Source organism: Daucus carota, chromosome 6, assembly GCF_001625215.2.
Source record: "Daucus carota subsp. sativus chromosome 6, DH1 v3.0, whole genome shotgun sequence".
Taxonomy (NCBI): Eukaryota; Viridiplantae; Streptophyta; class Magnoliopsida; order Apiales; family Apiaceae; genus Daucus; species Daucus carota.
The window spans coordinates 27,819,310-27,834,394 of NC_030386.2; the positions used below are offsets into that span (position 1 = coordinate 27,819,310).

At 33.8% G+C, this 15,085-nt stretch overlaps 3 protein-coding genes across 3 annotated transcripts; 1 reads left to right on the forward strand and 2 right to left on the reverse strand.

Annotated features, from left to right (window-relative positions):
- Positions 1-3,342: 3,342 nt before the first annotated feature.
- Positions 3,343-5,266, forward strand: LOC108226568 (uncharacterized). The gene is made up of 2 exons (XM_017401540.2): positions 3,343-3,455; positions 4,012-5,266. Exon 2 carries the CDS (start codon positions 4,069-4,071, stop codon positions 5,044-5,046), a length of 978 nt encoding a protein of 325 aa, XP_017257029.1. The 5' UTR covers positions 3,343-3,455; positions 4,012-4,068; the 3' UTR covers positions 5,047-5,266.
- A 97-nt stretch (positions 5,267-5,363) lies between these two features.
- LOC108226725 (putative pentatricopeptide repeat-containing protein At3g15930) lies at positions 5,364-7,671 on the reverse strand. Its single transcript, XM_017401717.2, has one exon. The coding sequence runs from the start codon at positions 7,471-7,473 to the stop codon at positions 5,539-5,541; it is 1,935 nt and encodes a 644-aa protein (XP_017257206.1). The 5' UTR covers positions 7,474-7,671; the 3' UTR covers positions 5,364-5,538.
- A 152-nt stretch (positions 7,672-7,823) lies between these two features.
- On the reverse strand, positions 7,824-13,495 carry LOC108225150 (zinc finger BED domain-containing protein DAYSLEEPER-like). The gene is made up of 2 exons (XM_017399968.2): positions 13,283-13,495; positions 7,824-9,933 (listed from the first exon to the last, which is right to left on the reverse strand). The coding sequence occupies exon 2, from the start codon at positions 9,914-9,916 to the stop codon at positions 7,937-7,939; it is 1,980 nt and encodes a 659-aa protein (XP_017255457.1). The 5' UTR covers positions 9,917-9,933; positions 13,283-13,495; the 3' UTR covers positions 7,824-7,936.
- Positions 13,496-15,085: the final 1,590 nt, after the last annotated feature.

The window sequence follows — 15,085 nt, forward strand, 5'->3', positions numbered from 1 at the left end:
TAAAAATACGGAATTTGTATATTAAATCTCAAGGAGGGTAAAAAAACACGTTTTTTTCTTAACTTTTTTATTTTGAGGCCAATTCGTTGCTCGACTTATCTTCAGACTGAAGCTTTCCGATTATTGATTTGAATCATGTGAAATTTAAACGACCTATTTTGACTGATATACTCAAAACAATGTGTGGAGAATAATAGCTAGAAACTCGTGGAATAAATAATATTAAAAAAGTTTCCGACAAACTCATACTACTGAAAAAAAATTGCCTTTTCTAAAGTGAAATCCCGTATCTGTATTGTGCATGAATGCACAACTTCTTTAAACTGAATTTCTTTTATATTTAATACATCATGATATTAATTAACAGATTGAATTATAAATATATTCTGCCGATTAATTGGTAATCAGGCAGATTCCGATATAATTTGTAAATTCGAGTTAAAAATGGTCAAAACTCGATCATGTCAGTATTTAGTCGGTCAGAATATTAAAATTTGGAAAAAAATTAAAATTTTAAATTATGTACTTATTTATATTATAAATATAAATCAAAATTGATTCATAATTCGATTAATCATCAATTTTACGACCTATCACTAATCAGCACTTTTACCGAGTAATTCTGATTCCTGTTATTATCTCTCAGAACACGAGCAAGTTTAGGAGTTGTCTTGCATGATGTCAGTTATAATTCAAGACATTTGACAAAAATAATCGATCCAACAATATGATGATGATACCTTTTATATATATATATATATATATATATATATATATATATATATATATATATATATATATATATATATATATGTGTGTGTGTGTGTGTGTGTGTGTGTGTGTGTGTGTGTGTGTGTGTGTGTGTGTGTGTTGGAACCTTACTTTCAAGTCATCCATTTCCTTGTCATATCGTTTATAATTAATTATTATATACACTTTTTTTTCTCTTTATTTTATATTATTAATTAATGATAAATAAATATTTTTAATAATAAAATATAAATAAATAAGAATAATAACCCACATTGTTAAAATTAAATATATTCCAAGTTATTAAAATATATTTTAATATAATCTTTATAATTTGAATTAGGACATCTTTATACTTACTCTAAGTGGAGTATTGTATACTCCTTCCGTCTTCAAGAGCGGCATGCATTTTAATGCTTATTTAAAGTATAATTTTATAATTTATTTTTTAATTTTATAATGGAAAATAATTTTTATTTATAATTTTTTTTAAAAAATAAATTATAAAACCATATTTTATAAAATTAAAAATTATTAAAATGCATGGTAAATAATTAAACGGGACAGAAGAGCAGCGAGTGTTATATTGAAGTGTTCGTGATGCTCGAGTGCTGTAGATCTGACCATAACTTTTGCAAATGGACGAGGAAATGCTATTTTCGCTCCCTAAAAACATGTGCATATCAACAATAATGTACTTGTCATGGTCATCAGTTTCTGACTCAAGTACCGGCCCACCGGGAGTGTTTCACATTTGCCGTCCACTGCGGCTTCTACATTTGCCGGAGCAGTTATTGGTATGTTTGGGTTACTTAAATGAAAGGAAGATGGGAAAAAAATAAATTAATAAAACATTTGAAAAGGAAGTGAATGCTCTTAAGAAAAAACTAATATTCACAATTTTCTAAAAGTGGTTATACTTTACAAACGGATCAAGAAAGATAAAAAGCATATTCTGCTAATCATTGACTTCGTAAAATATGTACTTAATATTAGAAAAAACTGTATTACAACTGATATTTAATATTAATTGTGGAAGTAATATTCTACTGGATCAGTTTTTTATAAATCATATTTTATAAAAATCATAGAATATGTATTTAATATTAGAGAAAATTGTATAAAAATATATAAAAATGAGCGGGAGAGTGAGGATGAGTTTGCTGCTCAGTGATCCCCTTGTCCCCCGAAAAACACATGCTTATAGGCTATAGCATTAATATTTGTCTTAGCTATCATATTATGACTTTTAAGTAATAATATCACAAACATTTTGACTGGTCTCATCTGTTTTCCGTCGTCTCAGAACCCGCTTCTAAGGAAAGTCTACCATCAAAATCCATATTTCGCTGTCATGAATGTACTTTGCTGCTGAGATTGACATGCTCATGTGTTTTCTATGATACAATAAGATAAATATGTTGTCTTAGTCTTGTAAGGACAAATTACATAGCAGTACATACGAGTGAAGCACATGGACTGCAGTTTTAGTAAAAATAATATAATAAAATCAGAGCGTAATCAACGATAGTCCATAACTTTGGAAATTTTGGGTAGGAATAGGGATGACAATTAGGTTTGGACATTGTAAATATAATTTTAACTGATATTTTCTATGACCTCAGTGCAAAATTAAAATATTTCTTTTTCAATAGTTTTCAATAATCATATTTTTATAGTCTTTTTGATAAGTTTGAAATAGACATATAATTATTAGGACTTTACATTTATTCATATATTTAAAATTAATATTATAAAAATTAAAATTTAATATGTTTCCAGAAAGAACCGAAGTTTAGACATTTATAGGAATTACTTTTTGTATTATATTTCACGGTCAAATCGATATGAGTTGAAAATTTAACGGATGTAATTTAAATAATCAATGATAAGCCCGCATACAGAGGACTTGTATCCTCTTGGTCACATATTCGACTCGCAAAAGGTGGAGAATTTGTGATTATGCCTGCTCGACGAGAGCATGTCGTAGTTTGCAGGCTATTACGAGAGCTCGTGGGTTTGCTGTGCGCATCCGAAAGATAGCGGCTGCGGATTCATACATAAAGAAAAATAAAAATAAATAACCGATAATAAAAGAGGACACCGCATCAAATTATAAATACAAGAGTATTTGTAAGAGTTTTCTAGTTAGTTTTTAAATACAATATAAAAAAGTACATGTAATATACTAATAGCAAGTTGGTACGTTTTTAATAACGTAATATTCTTTTTTTATTTTATATTTTATTAATATCTAAAATTCCACCGCCTCAATGTGAGTGAGAAAGATTATTTGATAAATTGGAAGGGATGCAATATTTATTATCAAAAAATAAATGAAGAGTGCTCCGAAAAATCTCTTAGAAATCTATTTATAATTGTACCCTTTACACTTCAATTTAAAAGCGAAGTCAAAATGTCGGGGATTTTATTTATTTTTTTTATTATAAGTGTATTATATAGATTACACCTCCAGGCTCCAACCAAATCTAATACGAAAAATTTATACCACAGTGCTCCTTCTGCCGCACCCAACTCACAAATGAATATTGAAAACGGTGGTTTAAAGCAAACCCAATGGGCCCAATCCACCCAATAAAACCCAAACCCAAAATTCCATTTCCCTCCATTACTTTATAGTTATTACCTTTTCCCTCCGTTTTCCCTCTCAATTGTGCCTGGCAAACAACACCAGGATCTCTCAGGTGCTCACATTCTCTCTTCTCATTTCACTTTCTTATTGTCCAATTAATTCATTTACTGACATGTAATTTCATTACTCAGTTTTAACAATCGTAGTTGCATATCACTATACTGTTGTTTCTATCTGATTTCTATACACTCCTTTACATTTGCTACCCACCTAGGGTTCCTGTTGTGTGTGTTTGTGCTGAAGTGCTTGAATTGTACTTACAATTACTTTAATTAGCGTATTGATTAGAGTTAACATGGTCTGTAAGTGTGCGAGTTTCGTGTTTTTGGTTGTGCTCAACTGCTCATGACTTGGTGACTGTAGACGTGTCGATTCTGTGTCGTTGTGAAGCTTATTCAAATTCAATAAAATTAATGTATATTGTACAAGTCTAAAGGAATAGTAAACTAAAAAAACACGAGGTATTCGAGTTAATCTAGTCATTTAGGAATTAGGGCATTTTGTTATTTCGTATTTTGGATCGTGTTTGCTAAACTGGAATGTAGGTTGTTAGGTTTGATTTAAGATTTTTATTTAGTTATTAATTGATGTTATTGCTTGTGTTCCAGAAATATTTTATAGTATTACCGGTGGATTTGTGTGTAAGTTGATTCCAATAGATAGCAATGAAGTTTAAGGCGTTTCTTACGGACAATGGTATTAGTCTCTTAGAGAAGAGGTTCTTACCTGCCCTAGATAAAATGGGAAAGATTTGTCATCTTTATCTTACCCGAGACCATGCTTTTTTCCTTCACAATCTCCTTAATGGTGATGGTATTCAGTCCATTGCTCAGTTTAGGAAGGAGGCCCTTTTTGATGACTATCGGATTTCCAGCCAGAATGAAGATCGTATTGCATTTGCTGTTGATCTTTCTCTCCTCCATCGAGCCCTACGTAGTGTCGTCACCATCTATGCAGAATTTGGTGCTGATGGTGGTGCTGCTGCTGTTCCACCCTCGAACCGCCTTCAGATTAAACTTGTGAAGAAGCTTCCTCCTCACTCTCAGCAGGCAATGCCATTTCTCACTTTCGAGACTAAGGGTTACAAATCTGCTGTGATACAAGATGTGCCCATCTCTAAGCCTTTGTCAAGAACTGATGTACTCGAACTTCAAGCTGCTCTTGATTCAGCTCAAGATTTGCCTCAAACTCTAGTGCAAGTTCCTGATATGAATCAGTTACAGACTTTTGTTGATCGGATGAAGCATGTTGGGGACCCGATCAGCATGTCTATCAGCAAATGTGGGGACCTCCATCTGCAGATTTCTACTACTTTAATAACACTTGGTGCTGAATTCCGGAAATTGTTGGTTATAGGGGAGAAAGCACAGGTTCCAGCTGAGGATCGAAATCTGACTGCTCAGTCTCGTAGTGAAAGGGCTATACTGAGAGGAGATGCAATGTCAGTCCAAGTGAGTGTAAAGCACTTCTCTAAGAGTCTACAATGCCATTTGGCAAAACCTGATTGTGCTTTTTATGGGATTGCTCCACAAGGTGCTTGCTTAACTGTGATTTTCCAGTTCTTTATTCCGGGTACACATCAAACAGATAAATCAATCAGTCTGCATTGCCGGCTTCCTGTGCTTGACCCCGGTTCTGGGTAAAGACCAAGTTGGGAACCTCTTAAAATTTTCTATTCTACCTTTTTTAATTAATGTGATTATTAGACCAACTGTTATAGCTCATAATCTTATTAAACATTTGTAAGCTGTGATTATTTCTCTCCTAGAACTCTTGCTTCATATTTTGTAATCTCGTTTTTTTTTTTTTTCTGGATTGTGTTTAGTCACATGAAATTCAATTCAAATGATAGATTTCAAATGACATGGATTGAGTTCTCATTTCAATTTCTGATGTTTATGCTTGAATTTTAACGACTTGGGATTGAATCAGATTTGAAATTTAACTTTTTCTAATCATCCAGTCATTTGTTAAAATCTGAAATGATTTCCCAAGTTTCCAAACAAGAACTTGAGAAATTTAACTTTGCTACATGGTGGCAATCTTGTAAAGAACGTATACGAATCAGACAACATTGCTATCTCCTTGACATGCTAATTGAGATCACGATGGTATAATAGTCTCTTTATCAACAGCTAGACGAAAACCTCTGAAATTTCAGGTGTATAACCTACAAGTACTAAATTTTCTTTCAGATTCTCCAACTTTAAGCATATGTCTTCAGATTGAGGATGTGATCTGTCCCCTGCTACAAATTCATGAATGATACCATTCACCTCTATCGAACTGCAGCCGGGTATTTTCTTAATTCCTTTGTCTGTCATTATTTTTCTCAAGACTTTCAAATCCTCCAACCTGTTGCAAACTACATATATGTTGCACGAAATAACGTAAACAGCCTCATTTTCAGGTTCCAACTGCAATAGATGTCTGACAGCCGTCTCTGCCATTTCTACATTTTTATAAACTCGACAAGCGGCCAGGAGAGCACCCCAGACAACAGAATTCGATTTCATAGGCATATTCTTACTCACCTCGTATGCTTCCCTGATATGCCCGGCTCGACCAAGAAGATCAACCATGCAGCCATAATGTGCTACATTTGGTTCAATCCCATACTTAGCTCGCATATTAGAGAAGAACCTTCTACCTTCATCTACCAGTCCAGTGTGCGTGCAAGCACACAGCACACCAATACACGTTATCTCGTCTGGTTTAACAGATTCTTGTAGCATTTGATCAAAAGCAACAAGTGCTTCTTCACCACGTCCGTTACTTGCATAACCAACAATCATGGCGGTATAGGTATACTTATCCCGGTATTGCATTTCATTAAATACCTCCACAGCTTTTTCTGCATCACCACATCTGAAGTACATGTCTATAAGAGCATTTCCTACATATACATCATTCTTGATCTTGTTCTTGTCAATATAAGCCTTTACCCATTCCCCCAGTTCCAGGGCCCCGAGATGTGCACATGCTGTAAGAATACTAACCATGGTATATGCATCAGCTTTCACTTTAGCAGTTTGCATCTCCCGGAAAAGCATCAGCACTTCTTTAAATCTGTTGAGTTTAAGGTACCCGTCAATCATAACCGTCCAAGATATAGAGTCCCTCTCAGGCATCTGATCAAAATATTTCCTTGCAAGTTCAACTCGTTCAACGTTCAGAAGGCCCGTCACAATACTAGTCCACGATATCACATCTCTTTTCTTCATGTTTTTGAAGATGTCAAGCGCAATATCCATCTCACCACAAGCAGCGTATGTATCAACTAAGGTATTCTCTAATGTTAAACTTGATTCCACCTTATGATCTGTAACATACTGATGAACTCGCTTCCCCGTGTCAACATCCTTTAGTTTTGAGCAAGCTGATAGCACTGAAACGAGAGTCACTGTACTGGGCAACACTCTTCTCTTCTCCATTAAATGAAAAAGTTTCCTCGACTCATCAAATTTCTTGCTTCGGTTGTATCCAGATATCATCGCATTCCACAATATCACATCACCCTTTAAACTCACATCAAAGACCCCTCGGGCCATGTCCAGTTGCTTTGATAACGAATACATATGTATCAATGCATGTTGAACAGCTACATTAGATTCAAATCCAAACTTACAAACATGAACATGTATCTGACTGCCACAACTGAATGCAACACCAGGCGTAAAACACTTGAGTAAAAAAGGAAATGTGTAATTGTCTGGCTCAACATTATTTTCCAACATTTTCATGTACATAGAAATAGCAAAATAAGGACTTTTCACCTGAGAATAGCCTTTTATCATGGTATTCCAGATGAAAACGTTTGGTTGAGGAATTGTCTCAAACACGCGACGGGCAAAATCCATACAACCAGATTCATGAACACAACAAGAAGCAACAATTTTACTAAATATCATAGCGTCCGAGCTGAGGCCTTTTTGAATAATTTGCAAGTAAATTTGTTTAAGTTGGTCCATGGAGTTACAGCCATTGAATAAAGAAGTTGGATCGGTTGGTTTGGCAAAGTGGTGAAGGCGAACTTTCAAAGACCTATAGACTGGAGATACTGGAGCCATGAGTATACTATTCTTATCTAACTGTGAAGTGAATATGCGTGAGAATGTTTTGCAAAGTGATAATCTAACTCCATGACCTTGTCAGGGAACAGGGGTGGGGATCAAGATTTGGCGCTAGGCTATCCCTGAATCCTCGTAGCGTTTTTTCCACAATCAAACATAAAGGCACACACTTAAGAAATTAGGCCAAAAAAATAGAAGGCGTTTTTTCCACAATCAAACATAAAGGCGCACACTTAAAAAATTAGGCCAAAAAAATAGAAGGCAGACATAGGAATTCTCTTCAATGCATGAACAAAAAACAATGTGAACTCGGAACATTATCAAATACTAAAAGCAAAATCAGTAGGAAGAACAAAACTGAGCCATTAGGCCGGCCTCTGTATAAAGAATGATTTTGAAATTCACATAAATAAGTTTAACTAGAATGGTGAAGCTAAAATTACATTTTAAAAGAATGGTCTTAAAATGATGAGGATCCATACTGAAGCCAATCCTTGGCACAAATGAGTGCTTCGACAGTAGAAGGGTTTAGCGAGCATCGATAGTTGTCCATTTTTTTAGTCACGGTATCAAACACAGAATCTGGAGCAACTGTTGAAACTGGGGTGCACAATATATCGGATGCCATTCTAGAGAGAGTTGGGTAGTTTTGTGCGTTTAGTTTCCACCAGCTCAGAACATCAAACTCTTGTGTTCGAGGCAAAAGAGGTTCTTCGAGATACTGGTCTAACTCTGATTTCATATGTTGGGTTCCTGCTATCTCATCAGATATGTAGACATCAAAATTTGAAATATCATCGCTAACAGAAACCTCATCTTCTGGACTCATCTCCAATTTTACACCTTCATTGTCTTCTACAACAAAAGTTGGTGGAGGCAGTGATAACACAATATATTCAACAAAAAGTTCATGAACACCGTCATCAACCACCTTGATCCAGGTCCCAGAATCCTCACCATAGATCCTAGAGAAGCTGAACTCCACAAGTTTCATCTTGAATCTTGGATCCATAACCACAGCAACCGCGAAAATTAAGCTGCAACCATTCCAATATTCATTGAACTTTTCCCACAAAGGTTTAGTCAAATTTCTGGTGAAAGTATCCTCGCTCATGGCTGCTTGTGCCAGCTTAAGCTGAATGCTTGAAACCTCATCAAAAAATATATTGGTGGTTGGGTGTGTTGGAGCTAATAAAATGTTAGCTGCATCAAAGAAAAGCTTCAAGTGAACACAAAGAATTTCCACCTGTCTCCACTCTTCTCTTGATAGAGTTTCTTTATAATTTGGATCAGAAGTATCCATACAAGAAAATACTTCTCGGAGTTCAAAGGCAGCCACTAGCATGTGGTAAGTAGTATTCCACTTTGTTTGATCATCAAGTGCTAGGCTCTTTGAGCTAGGGTTTTGAAGCCTTTGCTTAAGTTTAATGAATTCCTCTTCACTGCCTCTACACGTTTTTACATATTTTACACCATCACGAACTTTCTTAACAAGAGATCTCAGTGAGCTTAAAGCATCATCTGCAAGACAGCTCAACATACGGGCATAACAGTTCCCAAGTATTAATTGACCATTGAGAACTTGTGGATTCATAACTGAGAGCAGACTTCTGAGATCTCTTTGTACAGCTTCATTCGCAAAGGAAGCACCAAGAGTAAGAGTAAAAATCTTGTGTTCCAGTCCCCAGGAAGCTAAGCAATCAACAACAGCACGACTGAAGGCAGCTTCTGTGTCAGAGAATGGTAGCATAACTACATTAAGTATACGCTTTTGCAGTTTCCAAGTGTTGTCGACAAAATAGCCTGTTAAAAGTAAGTAGCAGAGGCCTTGATCTGATTCCCACAGATCCAGTGCAAGATTAACATGTCCCAAAATTCCACTAAGCTTATCTATAACATCCTGCTTCTCCCTAAGGTAAATGTTGACACATTCCTCTTGGACACTATTGATATCTAGATGAACCTGGGGATGAAGAAACCTCACTAAGTCAACAAAACCATGATCTTCTAAGATATTAAGTGGATAATCATGCATTATGATCATTTTGGCAATTGAATGGTTGGAAGTCTCCTGCTTAAAGGGAATAGATGATGGCCTTGGGTTACCTCTGTAGCGTCTTCTAGGAGGTATAGTATCAACTGCAGTGCTATCAGTCTTTATGGGTGTATATGGAATTAATTGACTTATTTCCTCATTATTGCGACGGTCAACCGAGCAGACACCCATTTTAATGTGTCTTTTTAGATGACTAGTTCCTGCTAGCTTTGCGCCGCTAATGTAAGCAAATGACTTTTTGCAGGAGTTGCAGTACGCCCGTGTACAGTCAGTACCACTTTTTTCAATCGAGAAGTATTGCCATACTATAGACCTCTTTCTCTTACGCTTGTTAGGCTGTTCATCAGTGCTTCGTGACTCAATACTATCAGTTGGCATGGCCATCTCACATACATAAACCCCTGCACACAAAGACGAATGGATGTTACAAACATTATAGATTTATTTATTAGTCTCATTTATAATGTAAGGATATTGGAGTAGGCATCATATACACAAATATTGTCGTGGTGATATATATTTGTGATATATGGTAATTAGGCAATTTTTGATGTATTCTCAAGCCCAAGGTATCTTCTAACCTGACAGTCAAAAAAAAATTCCTTTGAGGTATAAAGAACTATGATCACAAAGTGGTCTTTGTCTCTTCCAAGTACAAATGAAAGAGTTCCAATACACAGAGCCAGGATTTAAATCCCTGGACAACATGTTTATTTGTCCATGACTCCAATGTAAAGTATGGAAACTTTGGGTTATTAAACTTAAAATGTTTAAGCCATGAGAAGGGCAGATATCCAGTGTTGTGAAAAGCGCAAATCGGTCCTAAGCGGTGGAAGGACCTTCTAGCGCTTAAGCGGTAAAGCGGACGCTTAAGCGAAATTTTAAGCGGGTCAATAAGCGGATTAATAAAATATAATCAAATATTTAGTTATAATATTAATATATTTAAAAATAATATTATGTTATGGTAAAAATTTAAATTTAAAATATTTTTAATAAAATATATATTTTTAATATTTTAATATAATTACAGTTATATTATAAACAAATTATATTTTAAAATTAAAAAATTAGCAAGTCAACATCATTTTGACCGCTTAATCCACTTAATAGTCCGCTTAATTTTCAAAAACGCTTAATATCCCGCTTAGTACAAAATCAAAGCGTTTTATGCCCGATTCCGCTTAGGCGGCCGCTTAATCGGCTGCTTAATGCGCTTTTTACAACACTACAGATATCCCAGCCTCAAAGTTGTTTTCTGATATTCTACAATTATAAACATGTGACGCTATAAGTTACTTCAAAATAACCAATTCACTAAATGAATGTTGCAAATACATTACACGGACAATGGAGAAAAGTATAAAGTATAGCAAATGGAGGGACTGAATCCTACCATCTATTAATTAAATATGCTCCTATCGACTAGTAAACACAATACTAGATACATAATTAGCAATAAACCAAAACCAGATAGATATTAATGTAACATGTTTTCAAATCTTCACAAGTTTAGTGAGCACTGAGCATAACATTGAGCCAAGCACATAATTGATGTACATTGTGTTAATTTATGCTTCTTTACCCACCAACTAAAAACCCACAACAAAGGGTTTAAAAATTAATTTCTAGTGCGAACTCCAAATGCCATCAACGATTGATACCTACCAAATCAAAATATAACACTTTCTAGTTTCTACAATACCAAAATAGTCATTTGGTGTGCCTGATAGTCTGCTTGCTGTAAAAAGTATGTCGAACATACAAAAGAACTAATAAGCATGGTGAATGTAAACTTATGGTATAGAATGTTAATGTTGCAACATGTTCCACGTTAAATGCTGGTGGTAAATGCTTAAGTTTTATAAATTATAACAAGAAGTACAGGAACATGAATCCATATTGTCCAACTGCAAGTCTGCAATTATATTTCGGGTTTCGGGGTACCAAACCCATTGGGTTCGGATTGGGATTTGAAGGTTCGGTTTTCCAGGTTTGGGTTTGGGTTTGGTCAAAAATTTCGGGTTTGGGTTTGATATTTGTGAAACACGTTCCGCCCGACCCGATTGTCATCTCTAAAAATAATAATAAGCACATAATCAACAAAAACAAGAAATCAAATTAAACAGAAAAAACACGTAATTGTTAGAAATATGATGTAGATAATTTCTTGCACAAAATCAAGAAACACGATATACAGGAAAAAACATGTAAGAGTAATCATAAAGATATAAAATCCTTGAAGCCAAGAGAGGGGAGATAAACGAGGCGAGAGAGATCTAGGGAGGAGGGGTTTTGGAGCCGAGGGGAGGGCAAAAAATACAAGTATAGTGCTATAGTGCAAGGCTTCTAGCTTTCAATTGCGTGTAGCAGTAATAAATTAAGGTACAGTAAAGAAATAAAATTACGGTAAAGGAAACAATGGACATATTAATTGTAGAAAATAATATTAATTAATTGGATTGGATTAGATTAGCTTGAGGAAACTAGTTAAATTAATTATATCCTACGGATTATTAGTGGGGCCTCGACGATTGTTATCAGACCTTGATATTTGCATTGAGTATATAAACTGCGAAATAAATAATAAAATAAGAAAAAATAACATAGATAACTAATGCATATTAATAAAACAAAATATACCCGTGTATTGCGGGTACTAAGCTAGTTTATTAAATTTTAAATTGAATACAGTCTCTAAATATTGAATTACCTCAACTGCTTAAAACGTTGTTATCATCGGACAAATCGTATACTGGTTGTTTTTTTCATATATAATTCTCAGTGCCACTTCTATTCGTGCCGACTGCCAACATAGATTGATATACGCTTGTCATTGTTTTTTGTGTCAACATAGCAAGATATTGCATTGCTACTACATAATATTATTATAGAATAGTCGATCATTGTTTTTAATATTGGCATGTAAGATAATAAGAGGAAGAAAAATGTCAGGGATTATCTTTGTACTGCAAACAGACAAAAACAGAGAAAAAAATCCTATACAAACAGCAAGGTAAACCCCTGGACAACACGCTTATTTGTCCATGACAACTAAACTAGGTAAAGTACGGGCGTACGACAATGCTGGGATAAAACGTATTCAACTTGGAATGTTTAAAACAATGAATAGGCAGATTTTCGCAGCCTCGTAAGTGGTTCTTGATATCTCTGAAGTTTACAAACAATCAACACAAGAAATCATCTCATCTCAATAGTTAATAACCACATAATGAGTCAACCCACAACCAATATTACTAATTTAATGATGTGAAAAACATTACACTGACAAATTAAAAAAAGATATCGAAAAACAGAGCACCTAAAACCACATATACAAATTAATGCAACATCTTCCAAAATCTTCATATACAAAGTCCGACACAAGCAAAAAGTCGATGTACATTGTCTTAATTTAAATCACTTGACCCTCTACTAAACAACTTGCTAACAAAACGCTTACAAATTTATATTCAATAAGAACCCTCACCGCCATTAACAATCGAAAATAAACATGAACACACACAAAAAAAATCCCTTTTAACAATCACAATCAACTAACAAGAAGCACAAAATCAATTACACCATCAAACTAATTACAGAGCATCTCCAACAAACAATAAATCAATCAACAACAAACACAACACATCATCAAGAAGTTGATAAAGACATAAATTTCTCGCACAAATCGAGAAACACAATCACACAAAAAACATATATAAGTAGCTGTAAAAGACACAGATTTCTTACCCTGAGGCGGCGAAGAAGTCGGTAATGAGAGGTATGCGATGAGACCAAGCTGGGGTTTTAGGGTTTATACAGCCCCTCAAGCAGTAAGTTTTTCAGGGTTTTAGTTTTGGAAGAGACGAAGATTAGAGAGGAGTGCAAAACATGTATGTATAGTGTATATATAGTATACACACGTCTAGCCGTCTAGGTTACAATTGTGTGTCTGGGTAAGATTTTAAAGTTTGACAAGGAAATAAGGTTTTGGTCGAAGGTAATATTGGACAAATTACTGCAGTAGAGGAAAGGGGCTAAAATTTACTCTGTTAAATTAGGTTAGAATTTAGATCAGCAATGGAAACGAGGTTGCTAATTTAACTTGTCGAAATAATATTCGAATTTGAATTGAATATGTTGTTTAAAGATGTGAATTTTGATTAGAAAATTGTAATATCTCGATAAAGTTTAACGAAGTCCACCAATTTCCAGAATTCATTAATATTATGTAAATAAAATATTTTGTAAGAAATGTGTTATTTTGCAAAACTTATTTCATAAATATTATTAATTCAATAAAATCTTACAAATCTCATACATTTACGAGTATAATATATGTGTTCTGCAAGCTAAGCATATTTTATAGAATAATATATTTTGCGATATTCTATTTATAAAATGTATAAGATCTGCGAGATTTTCAATAAATTGATGATATTTGTAGATTATCATTCGAAAAATAATATATTTATAATATTTTAAATTTTACTTATAGAACATATATAGACTTTAATGACTTCGACAAAATAGTGGTGTAAAACTTAGATGGAATTGTTCTACGAACGAGCTCAAAAGAGTTGATGAATATTAAACCTTTATTTCTTGTCTTTTTGTCGGACCATAAATCATTAAATTTAAATAAAAATTTAATGTTCAGATTAAGTATCTAAAATTTATTTGAAATTTTTTAAAGTACATATTAAATAGCATAAATATAAATTGAATACAAATAATATGTGATTTTTCAAAAAAATATACATATAACACCTGTATCCAAATGACCTTATTTTAAATTTAATTGCATTTAAAATTTTAAATCTTCACGGATAAAATTTAAACTTTTGAAATAGAAAATATTTATATCTCGACTATAAAGGGGAAGATGCGAAGAGAATTACCAACTTAACCATGAAACGTATTATACTAAAATCATCTTTCGAGTTTCGGGGAGTAAGGGTGAGTTAGTGCATACGATTTGCAAGGTATAATGGGAGTAGTTAGGTTCCATTTGTAAATGTGGCGAACCTTTCTTATGAGCTCGCCATACACTTGTATGGTTTGGGAGGCTTATTTATCTTATAATTTAGTGCAGAAATGAGTAAAACCGAGTCAAAAAGTGAAATTAAAATTAAAAATCATAATAAACCGGACGAATCGACACCATTAAAAATTAAACCAGTTGCTAATCAAATCGAACAAAAGCTGAACCACTAATATAATTGCAATTTGGTTTAAATTTTGTTAAACCTGAATACAAACCGAATCAAATTAATTATATATATATATACATATATATTTAAATTATGTATATTACTATTTTAATTTAGTTTATAGACCATCTTATAATTTGCTTTTCTTCATCAGCATTTAAGTTTGTATGCTTCGCGAAGAAGTAGAAGTCCTGGAAGTGCCGCACATCTTGTTTGAGTAACCATATAATTTCTTTGAGGTATATGTGAGGTTGTGAGTCTTGTGATGTTGTCATTGCTTATGCATATTTTATTATATATATTTAAATTATGTTACATGATATCACTATTTATATAATCT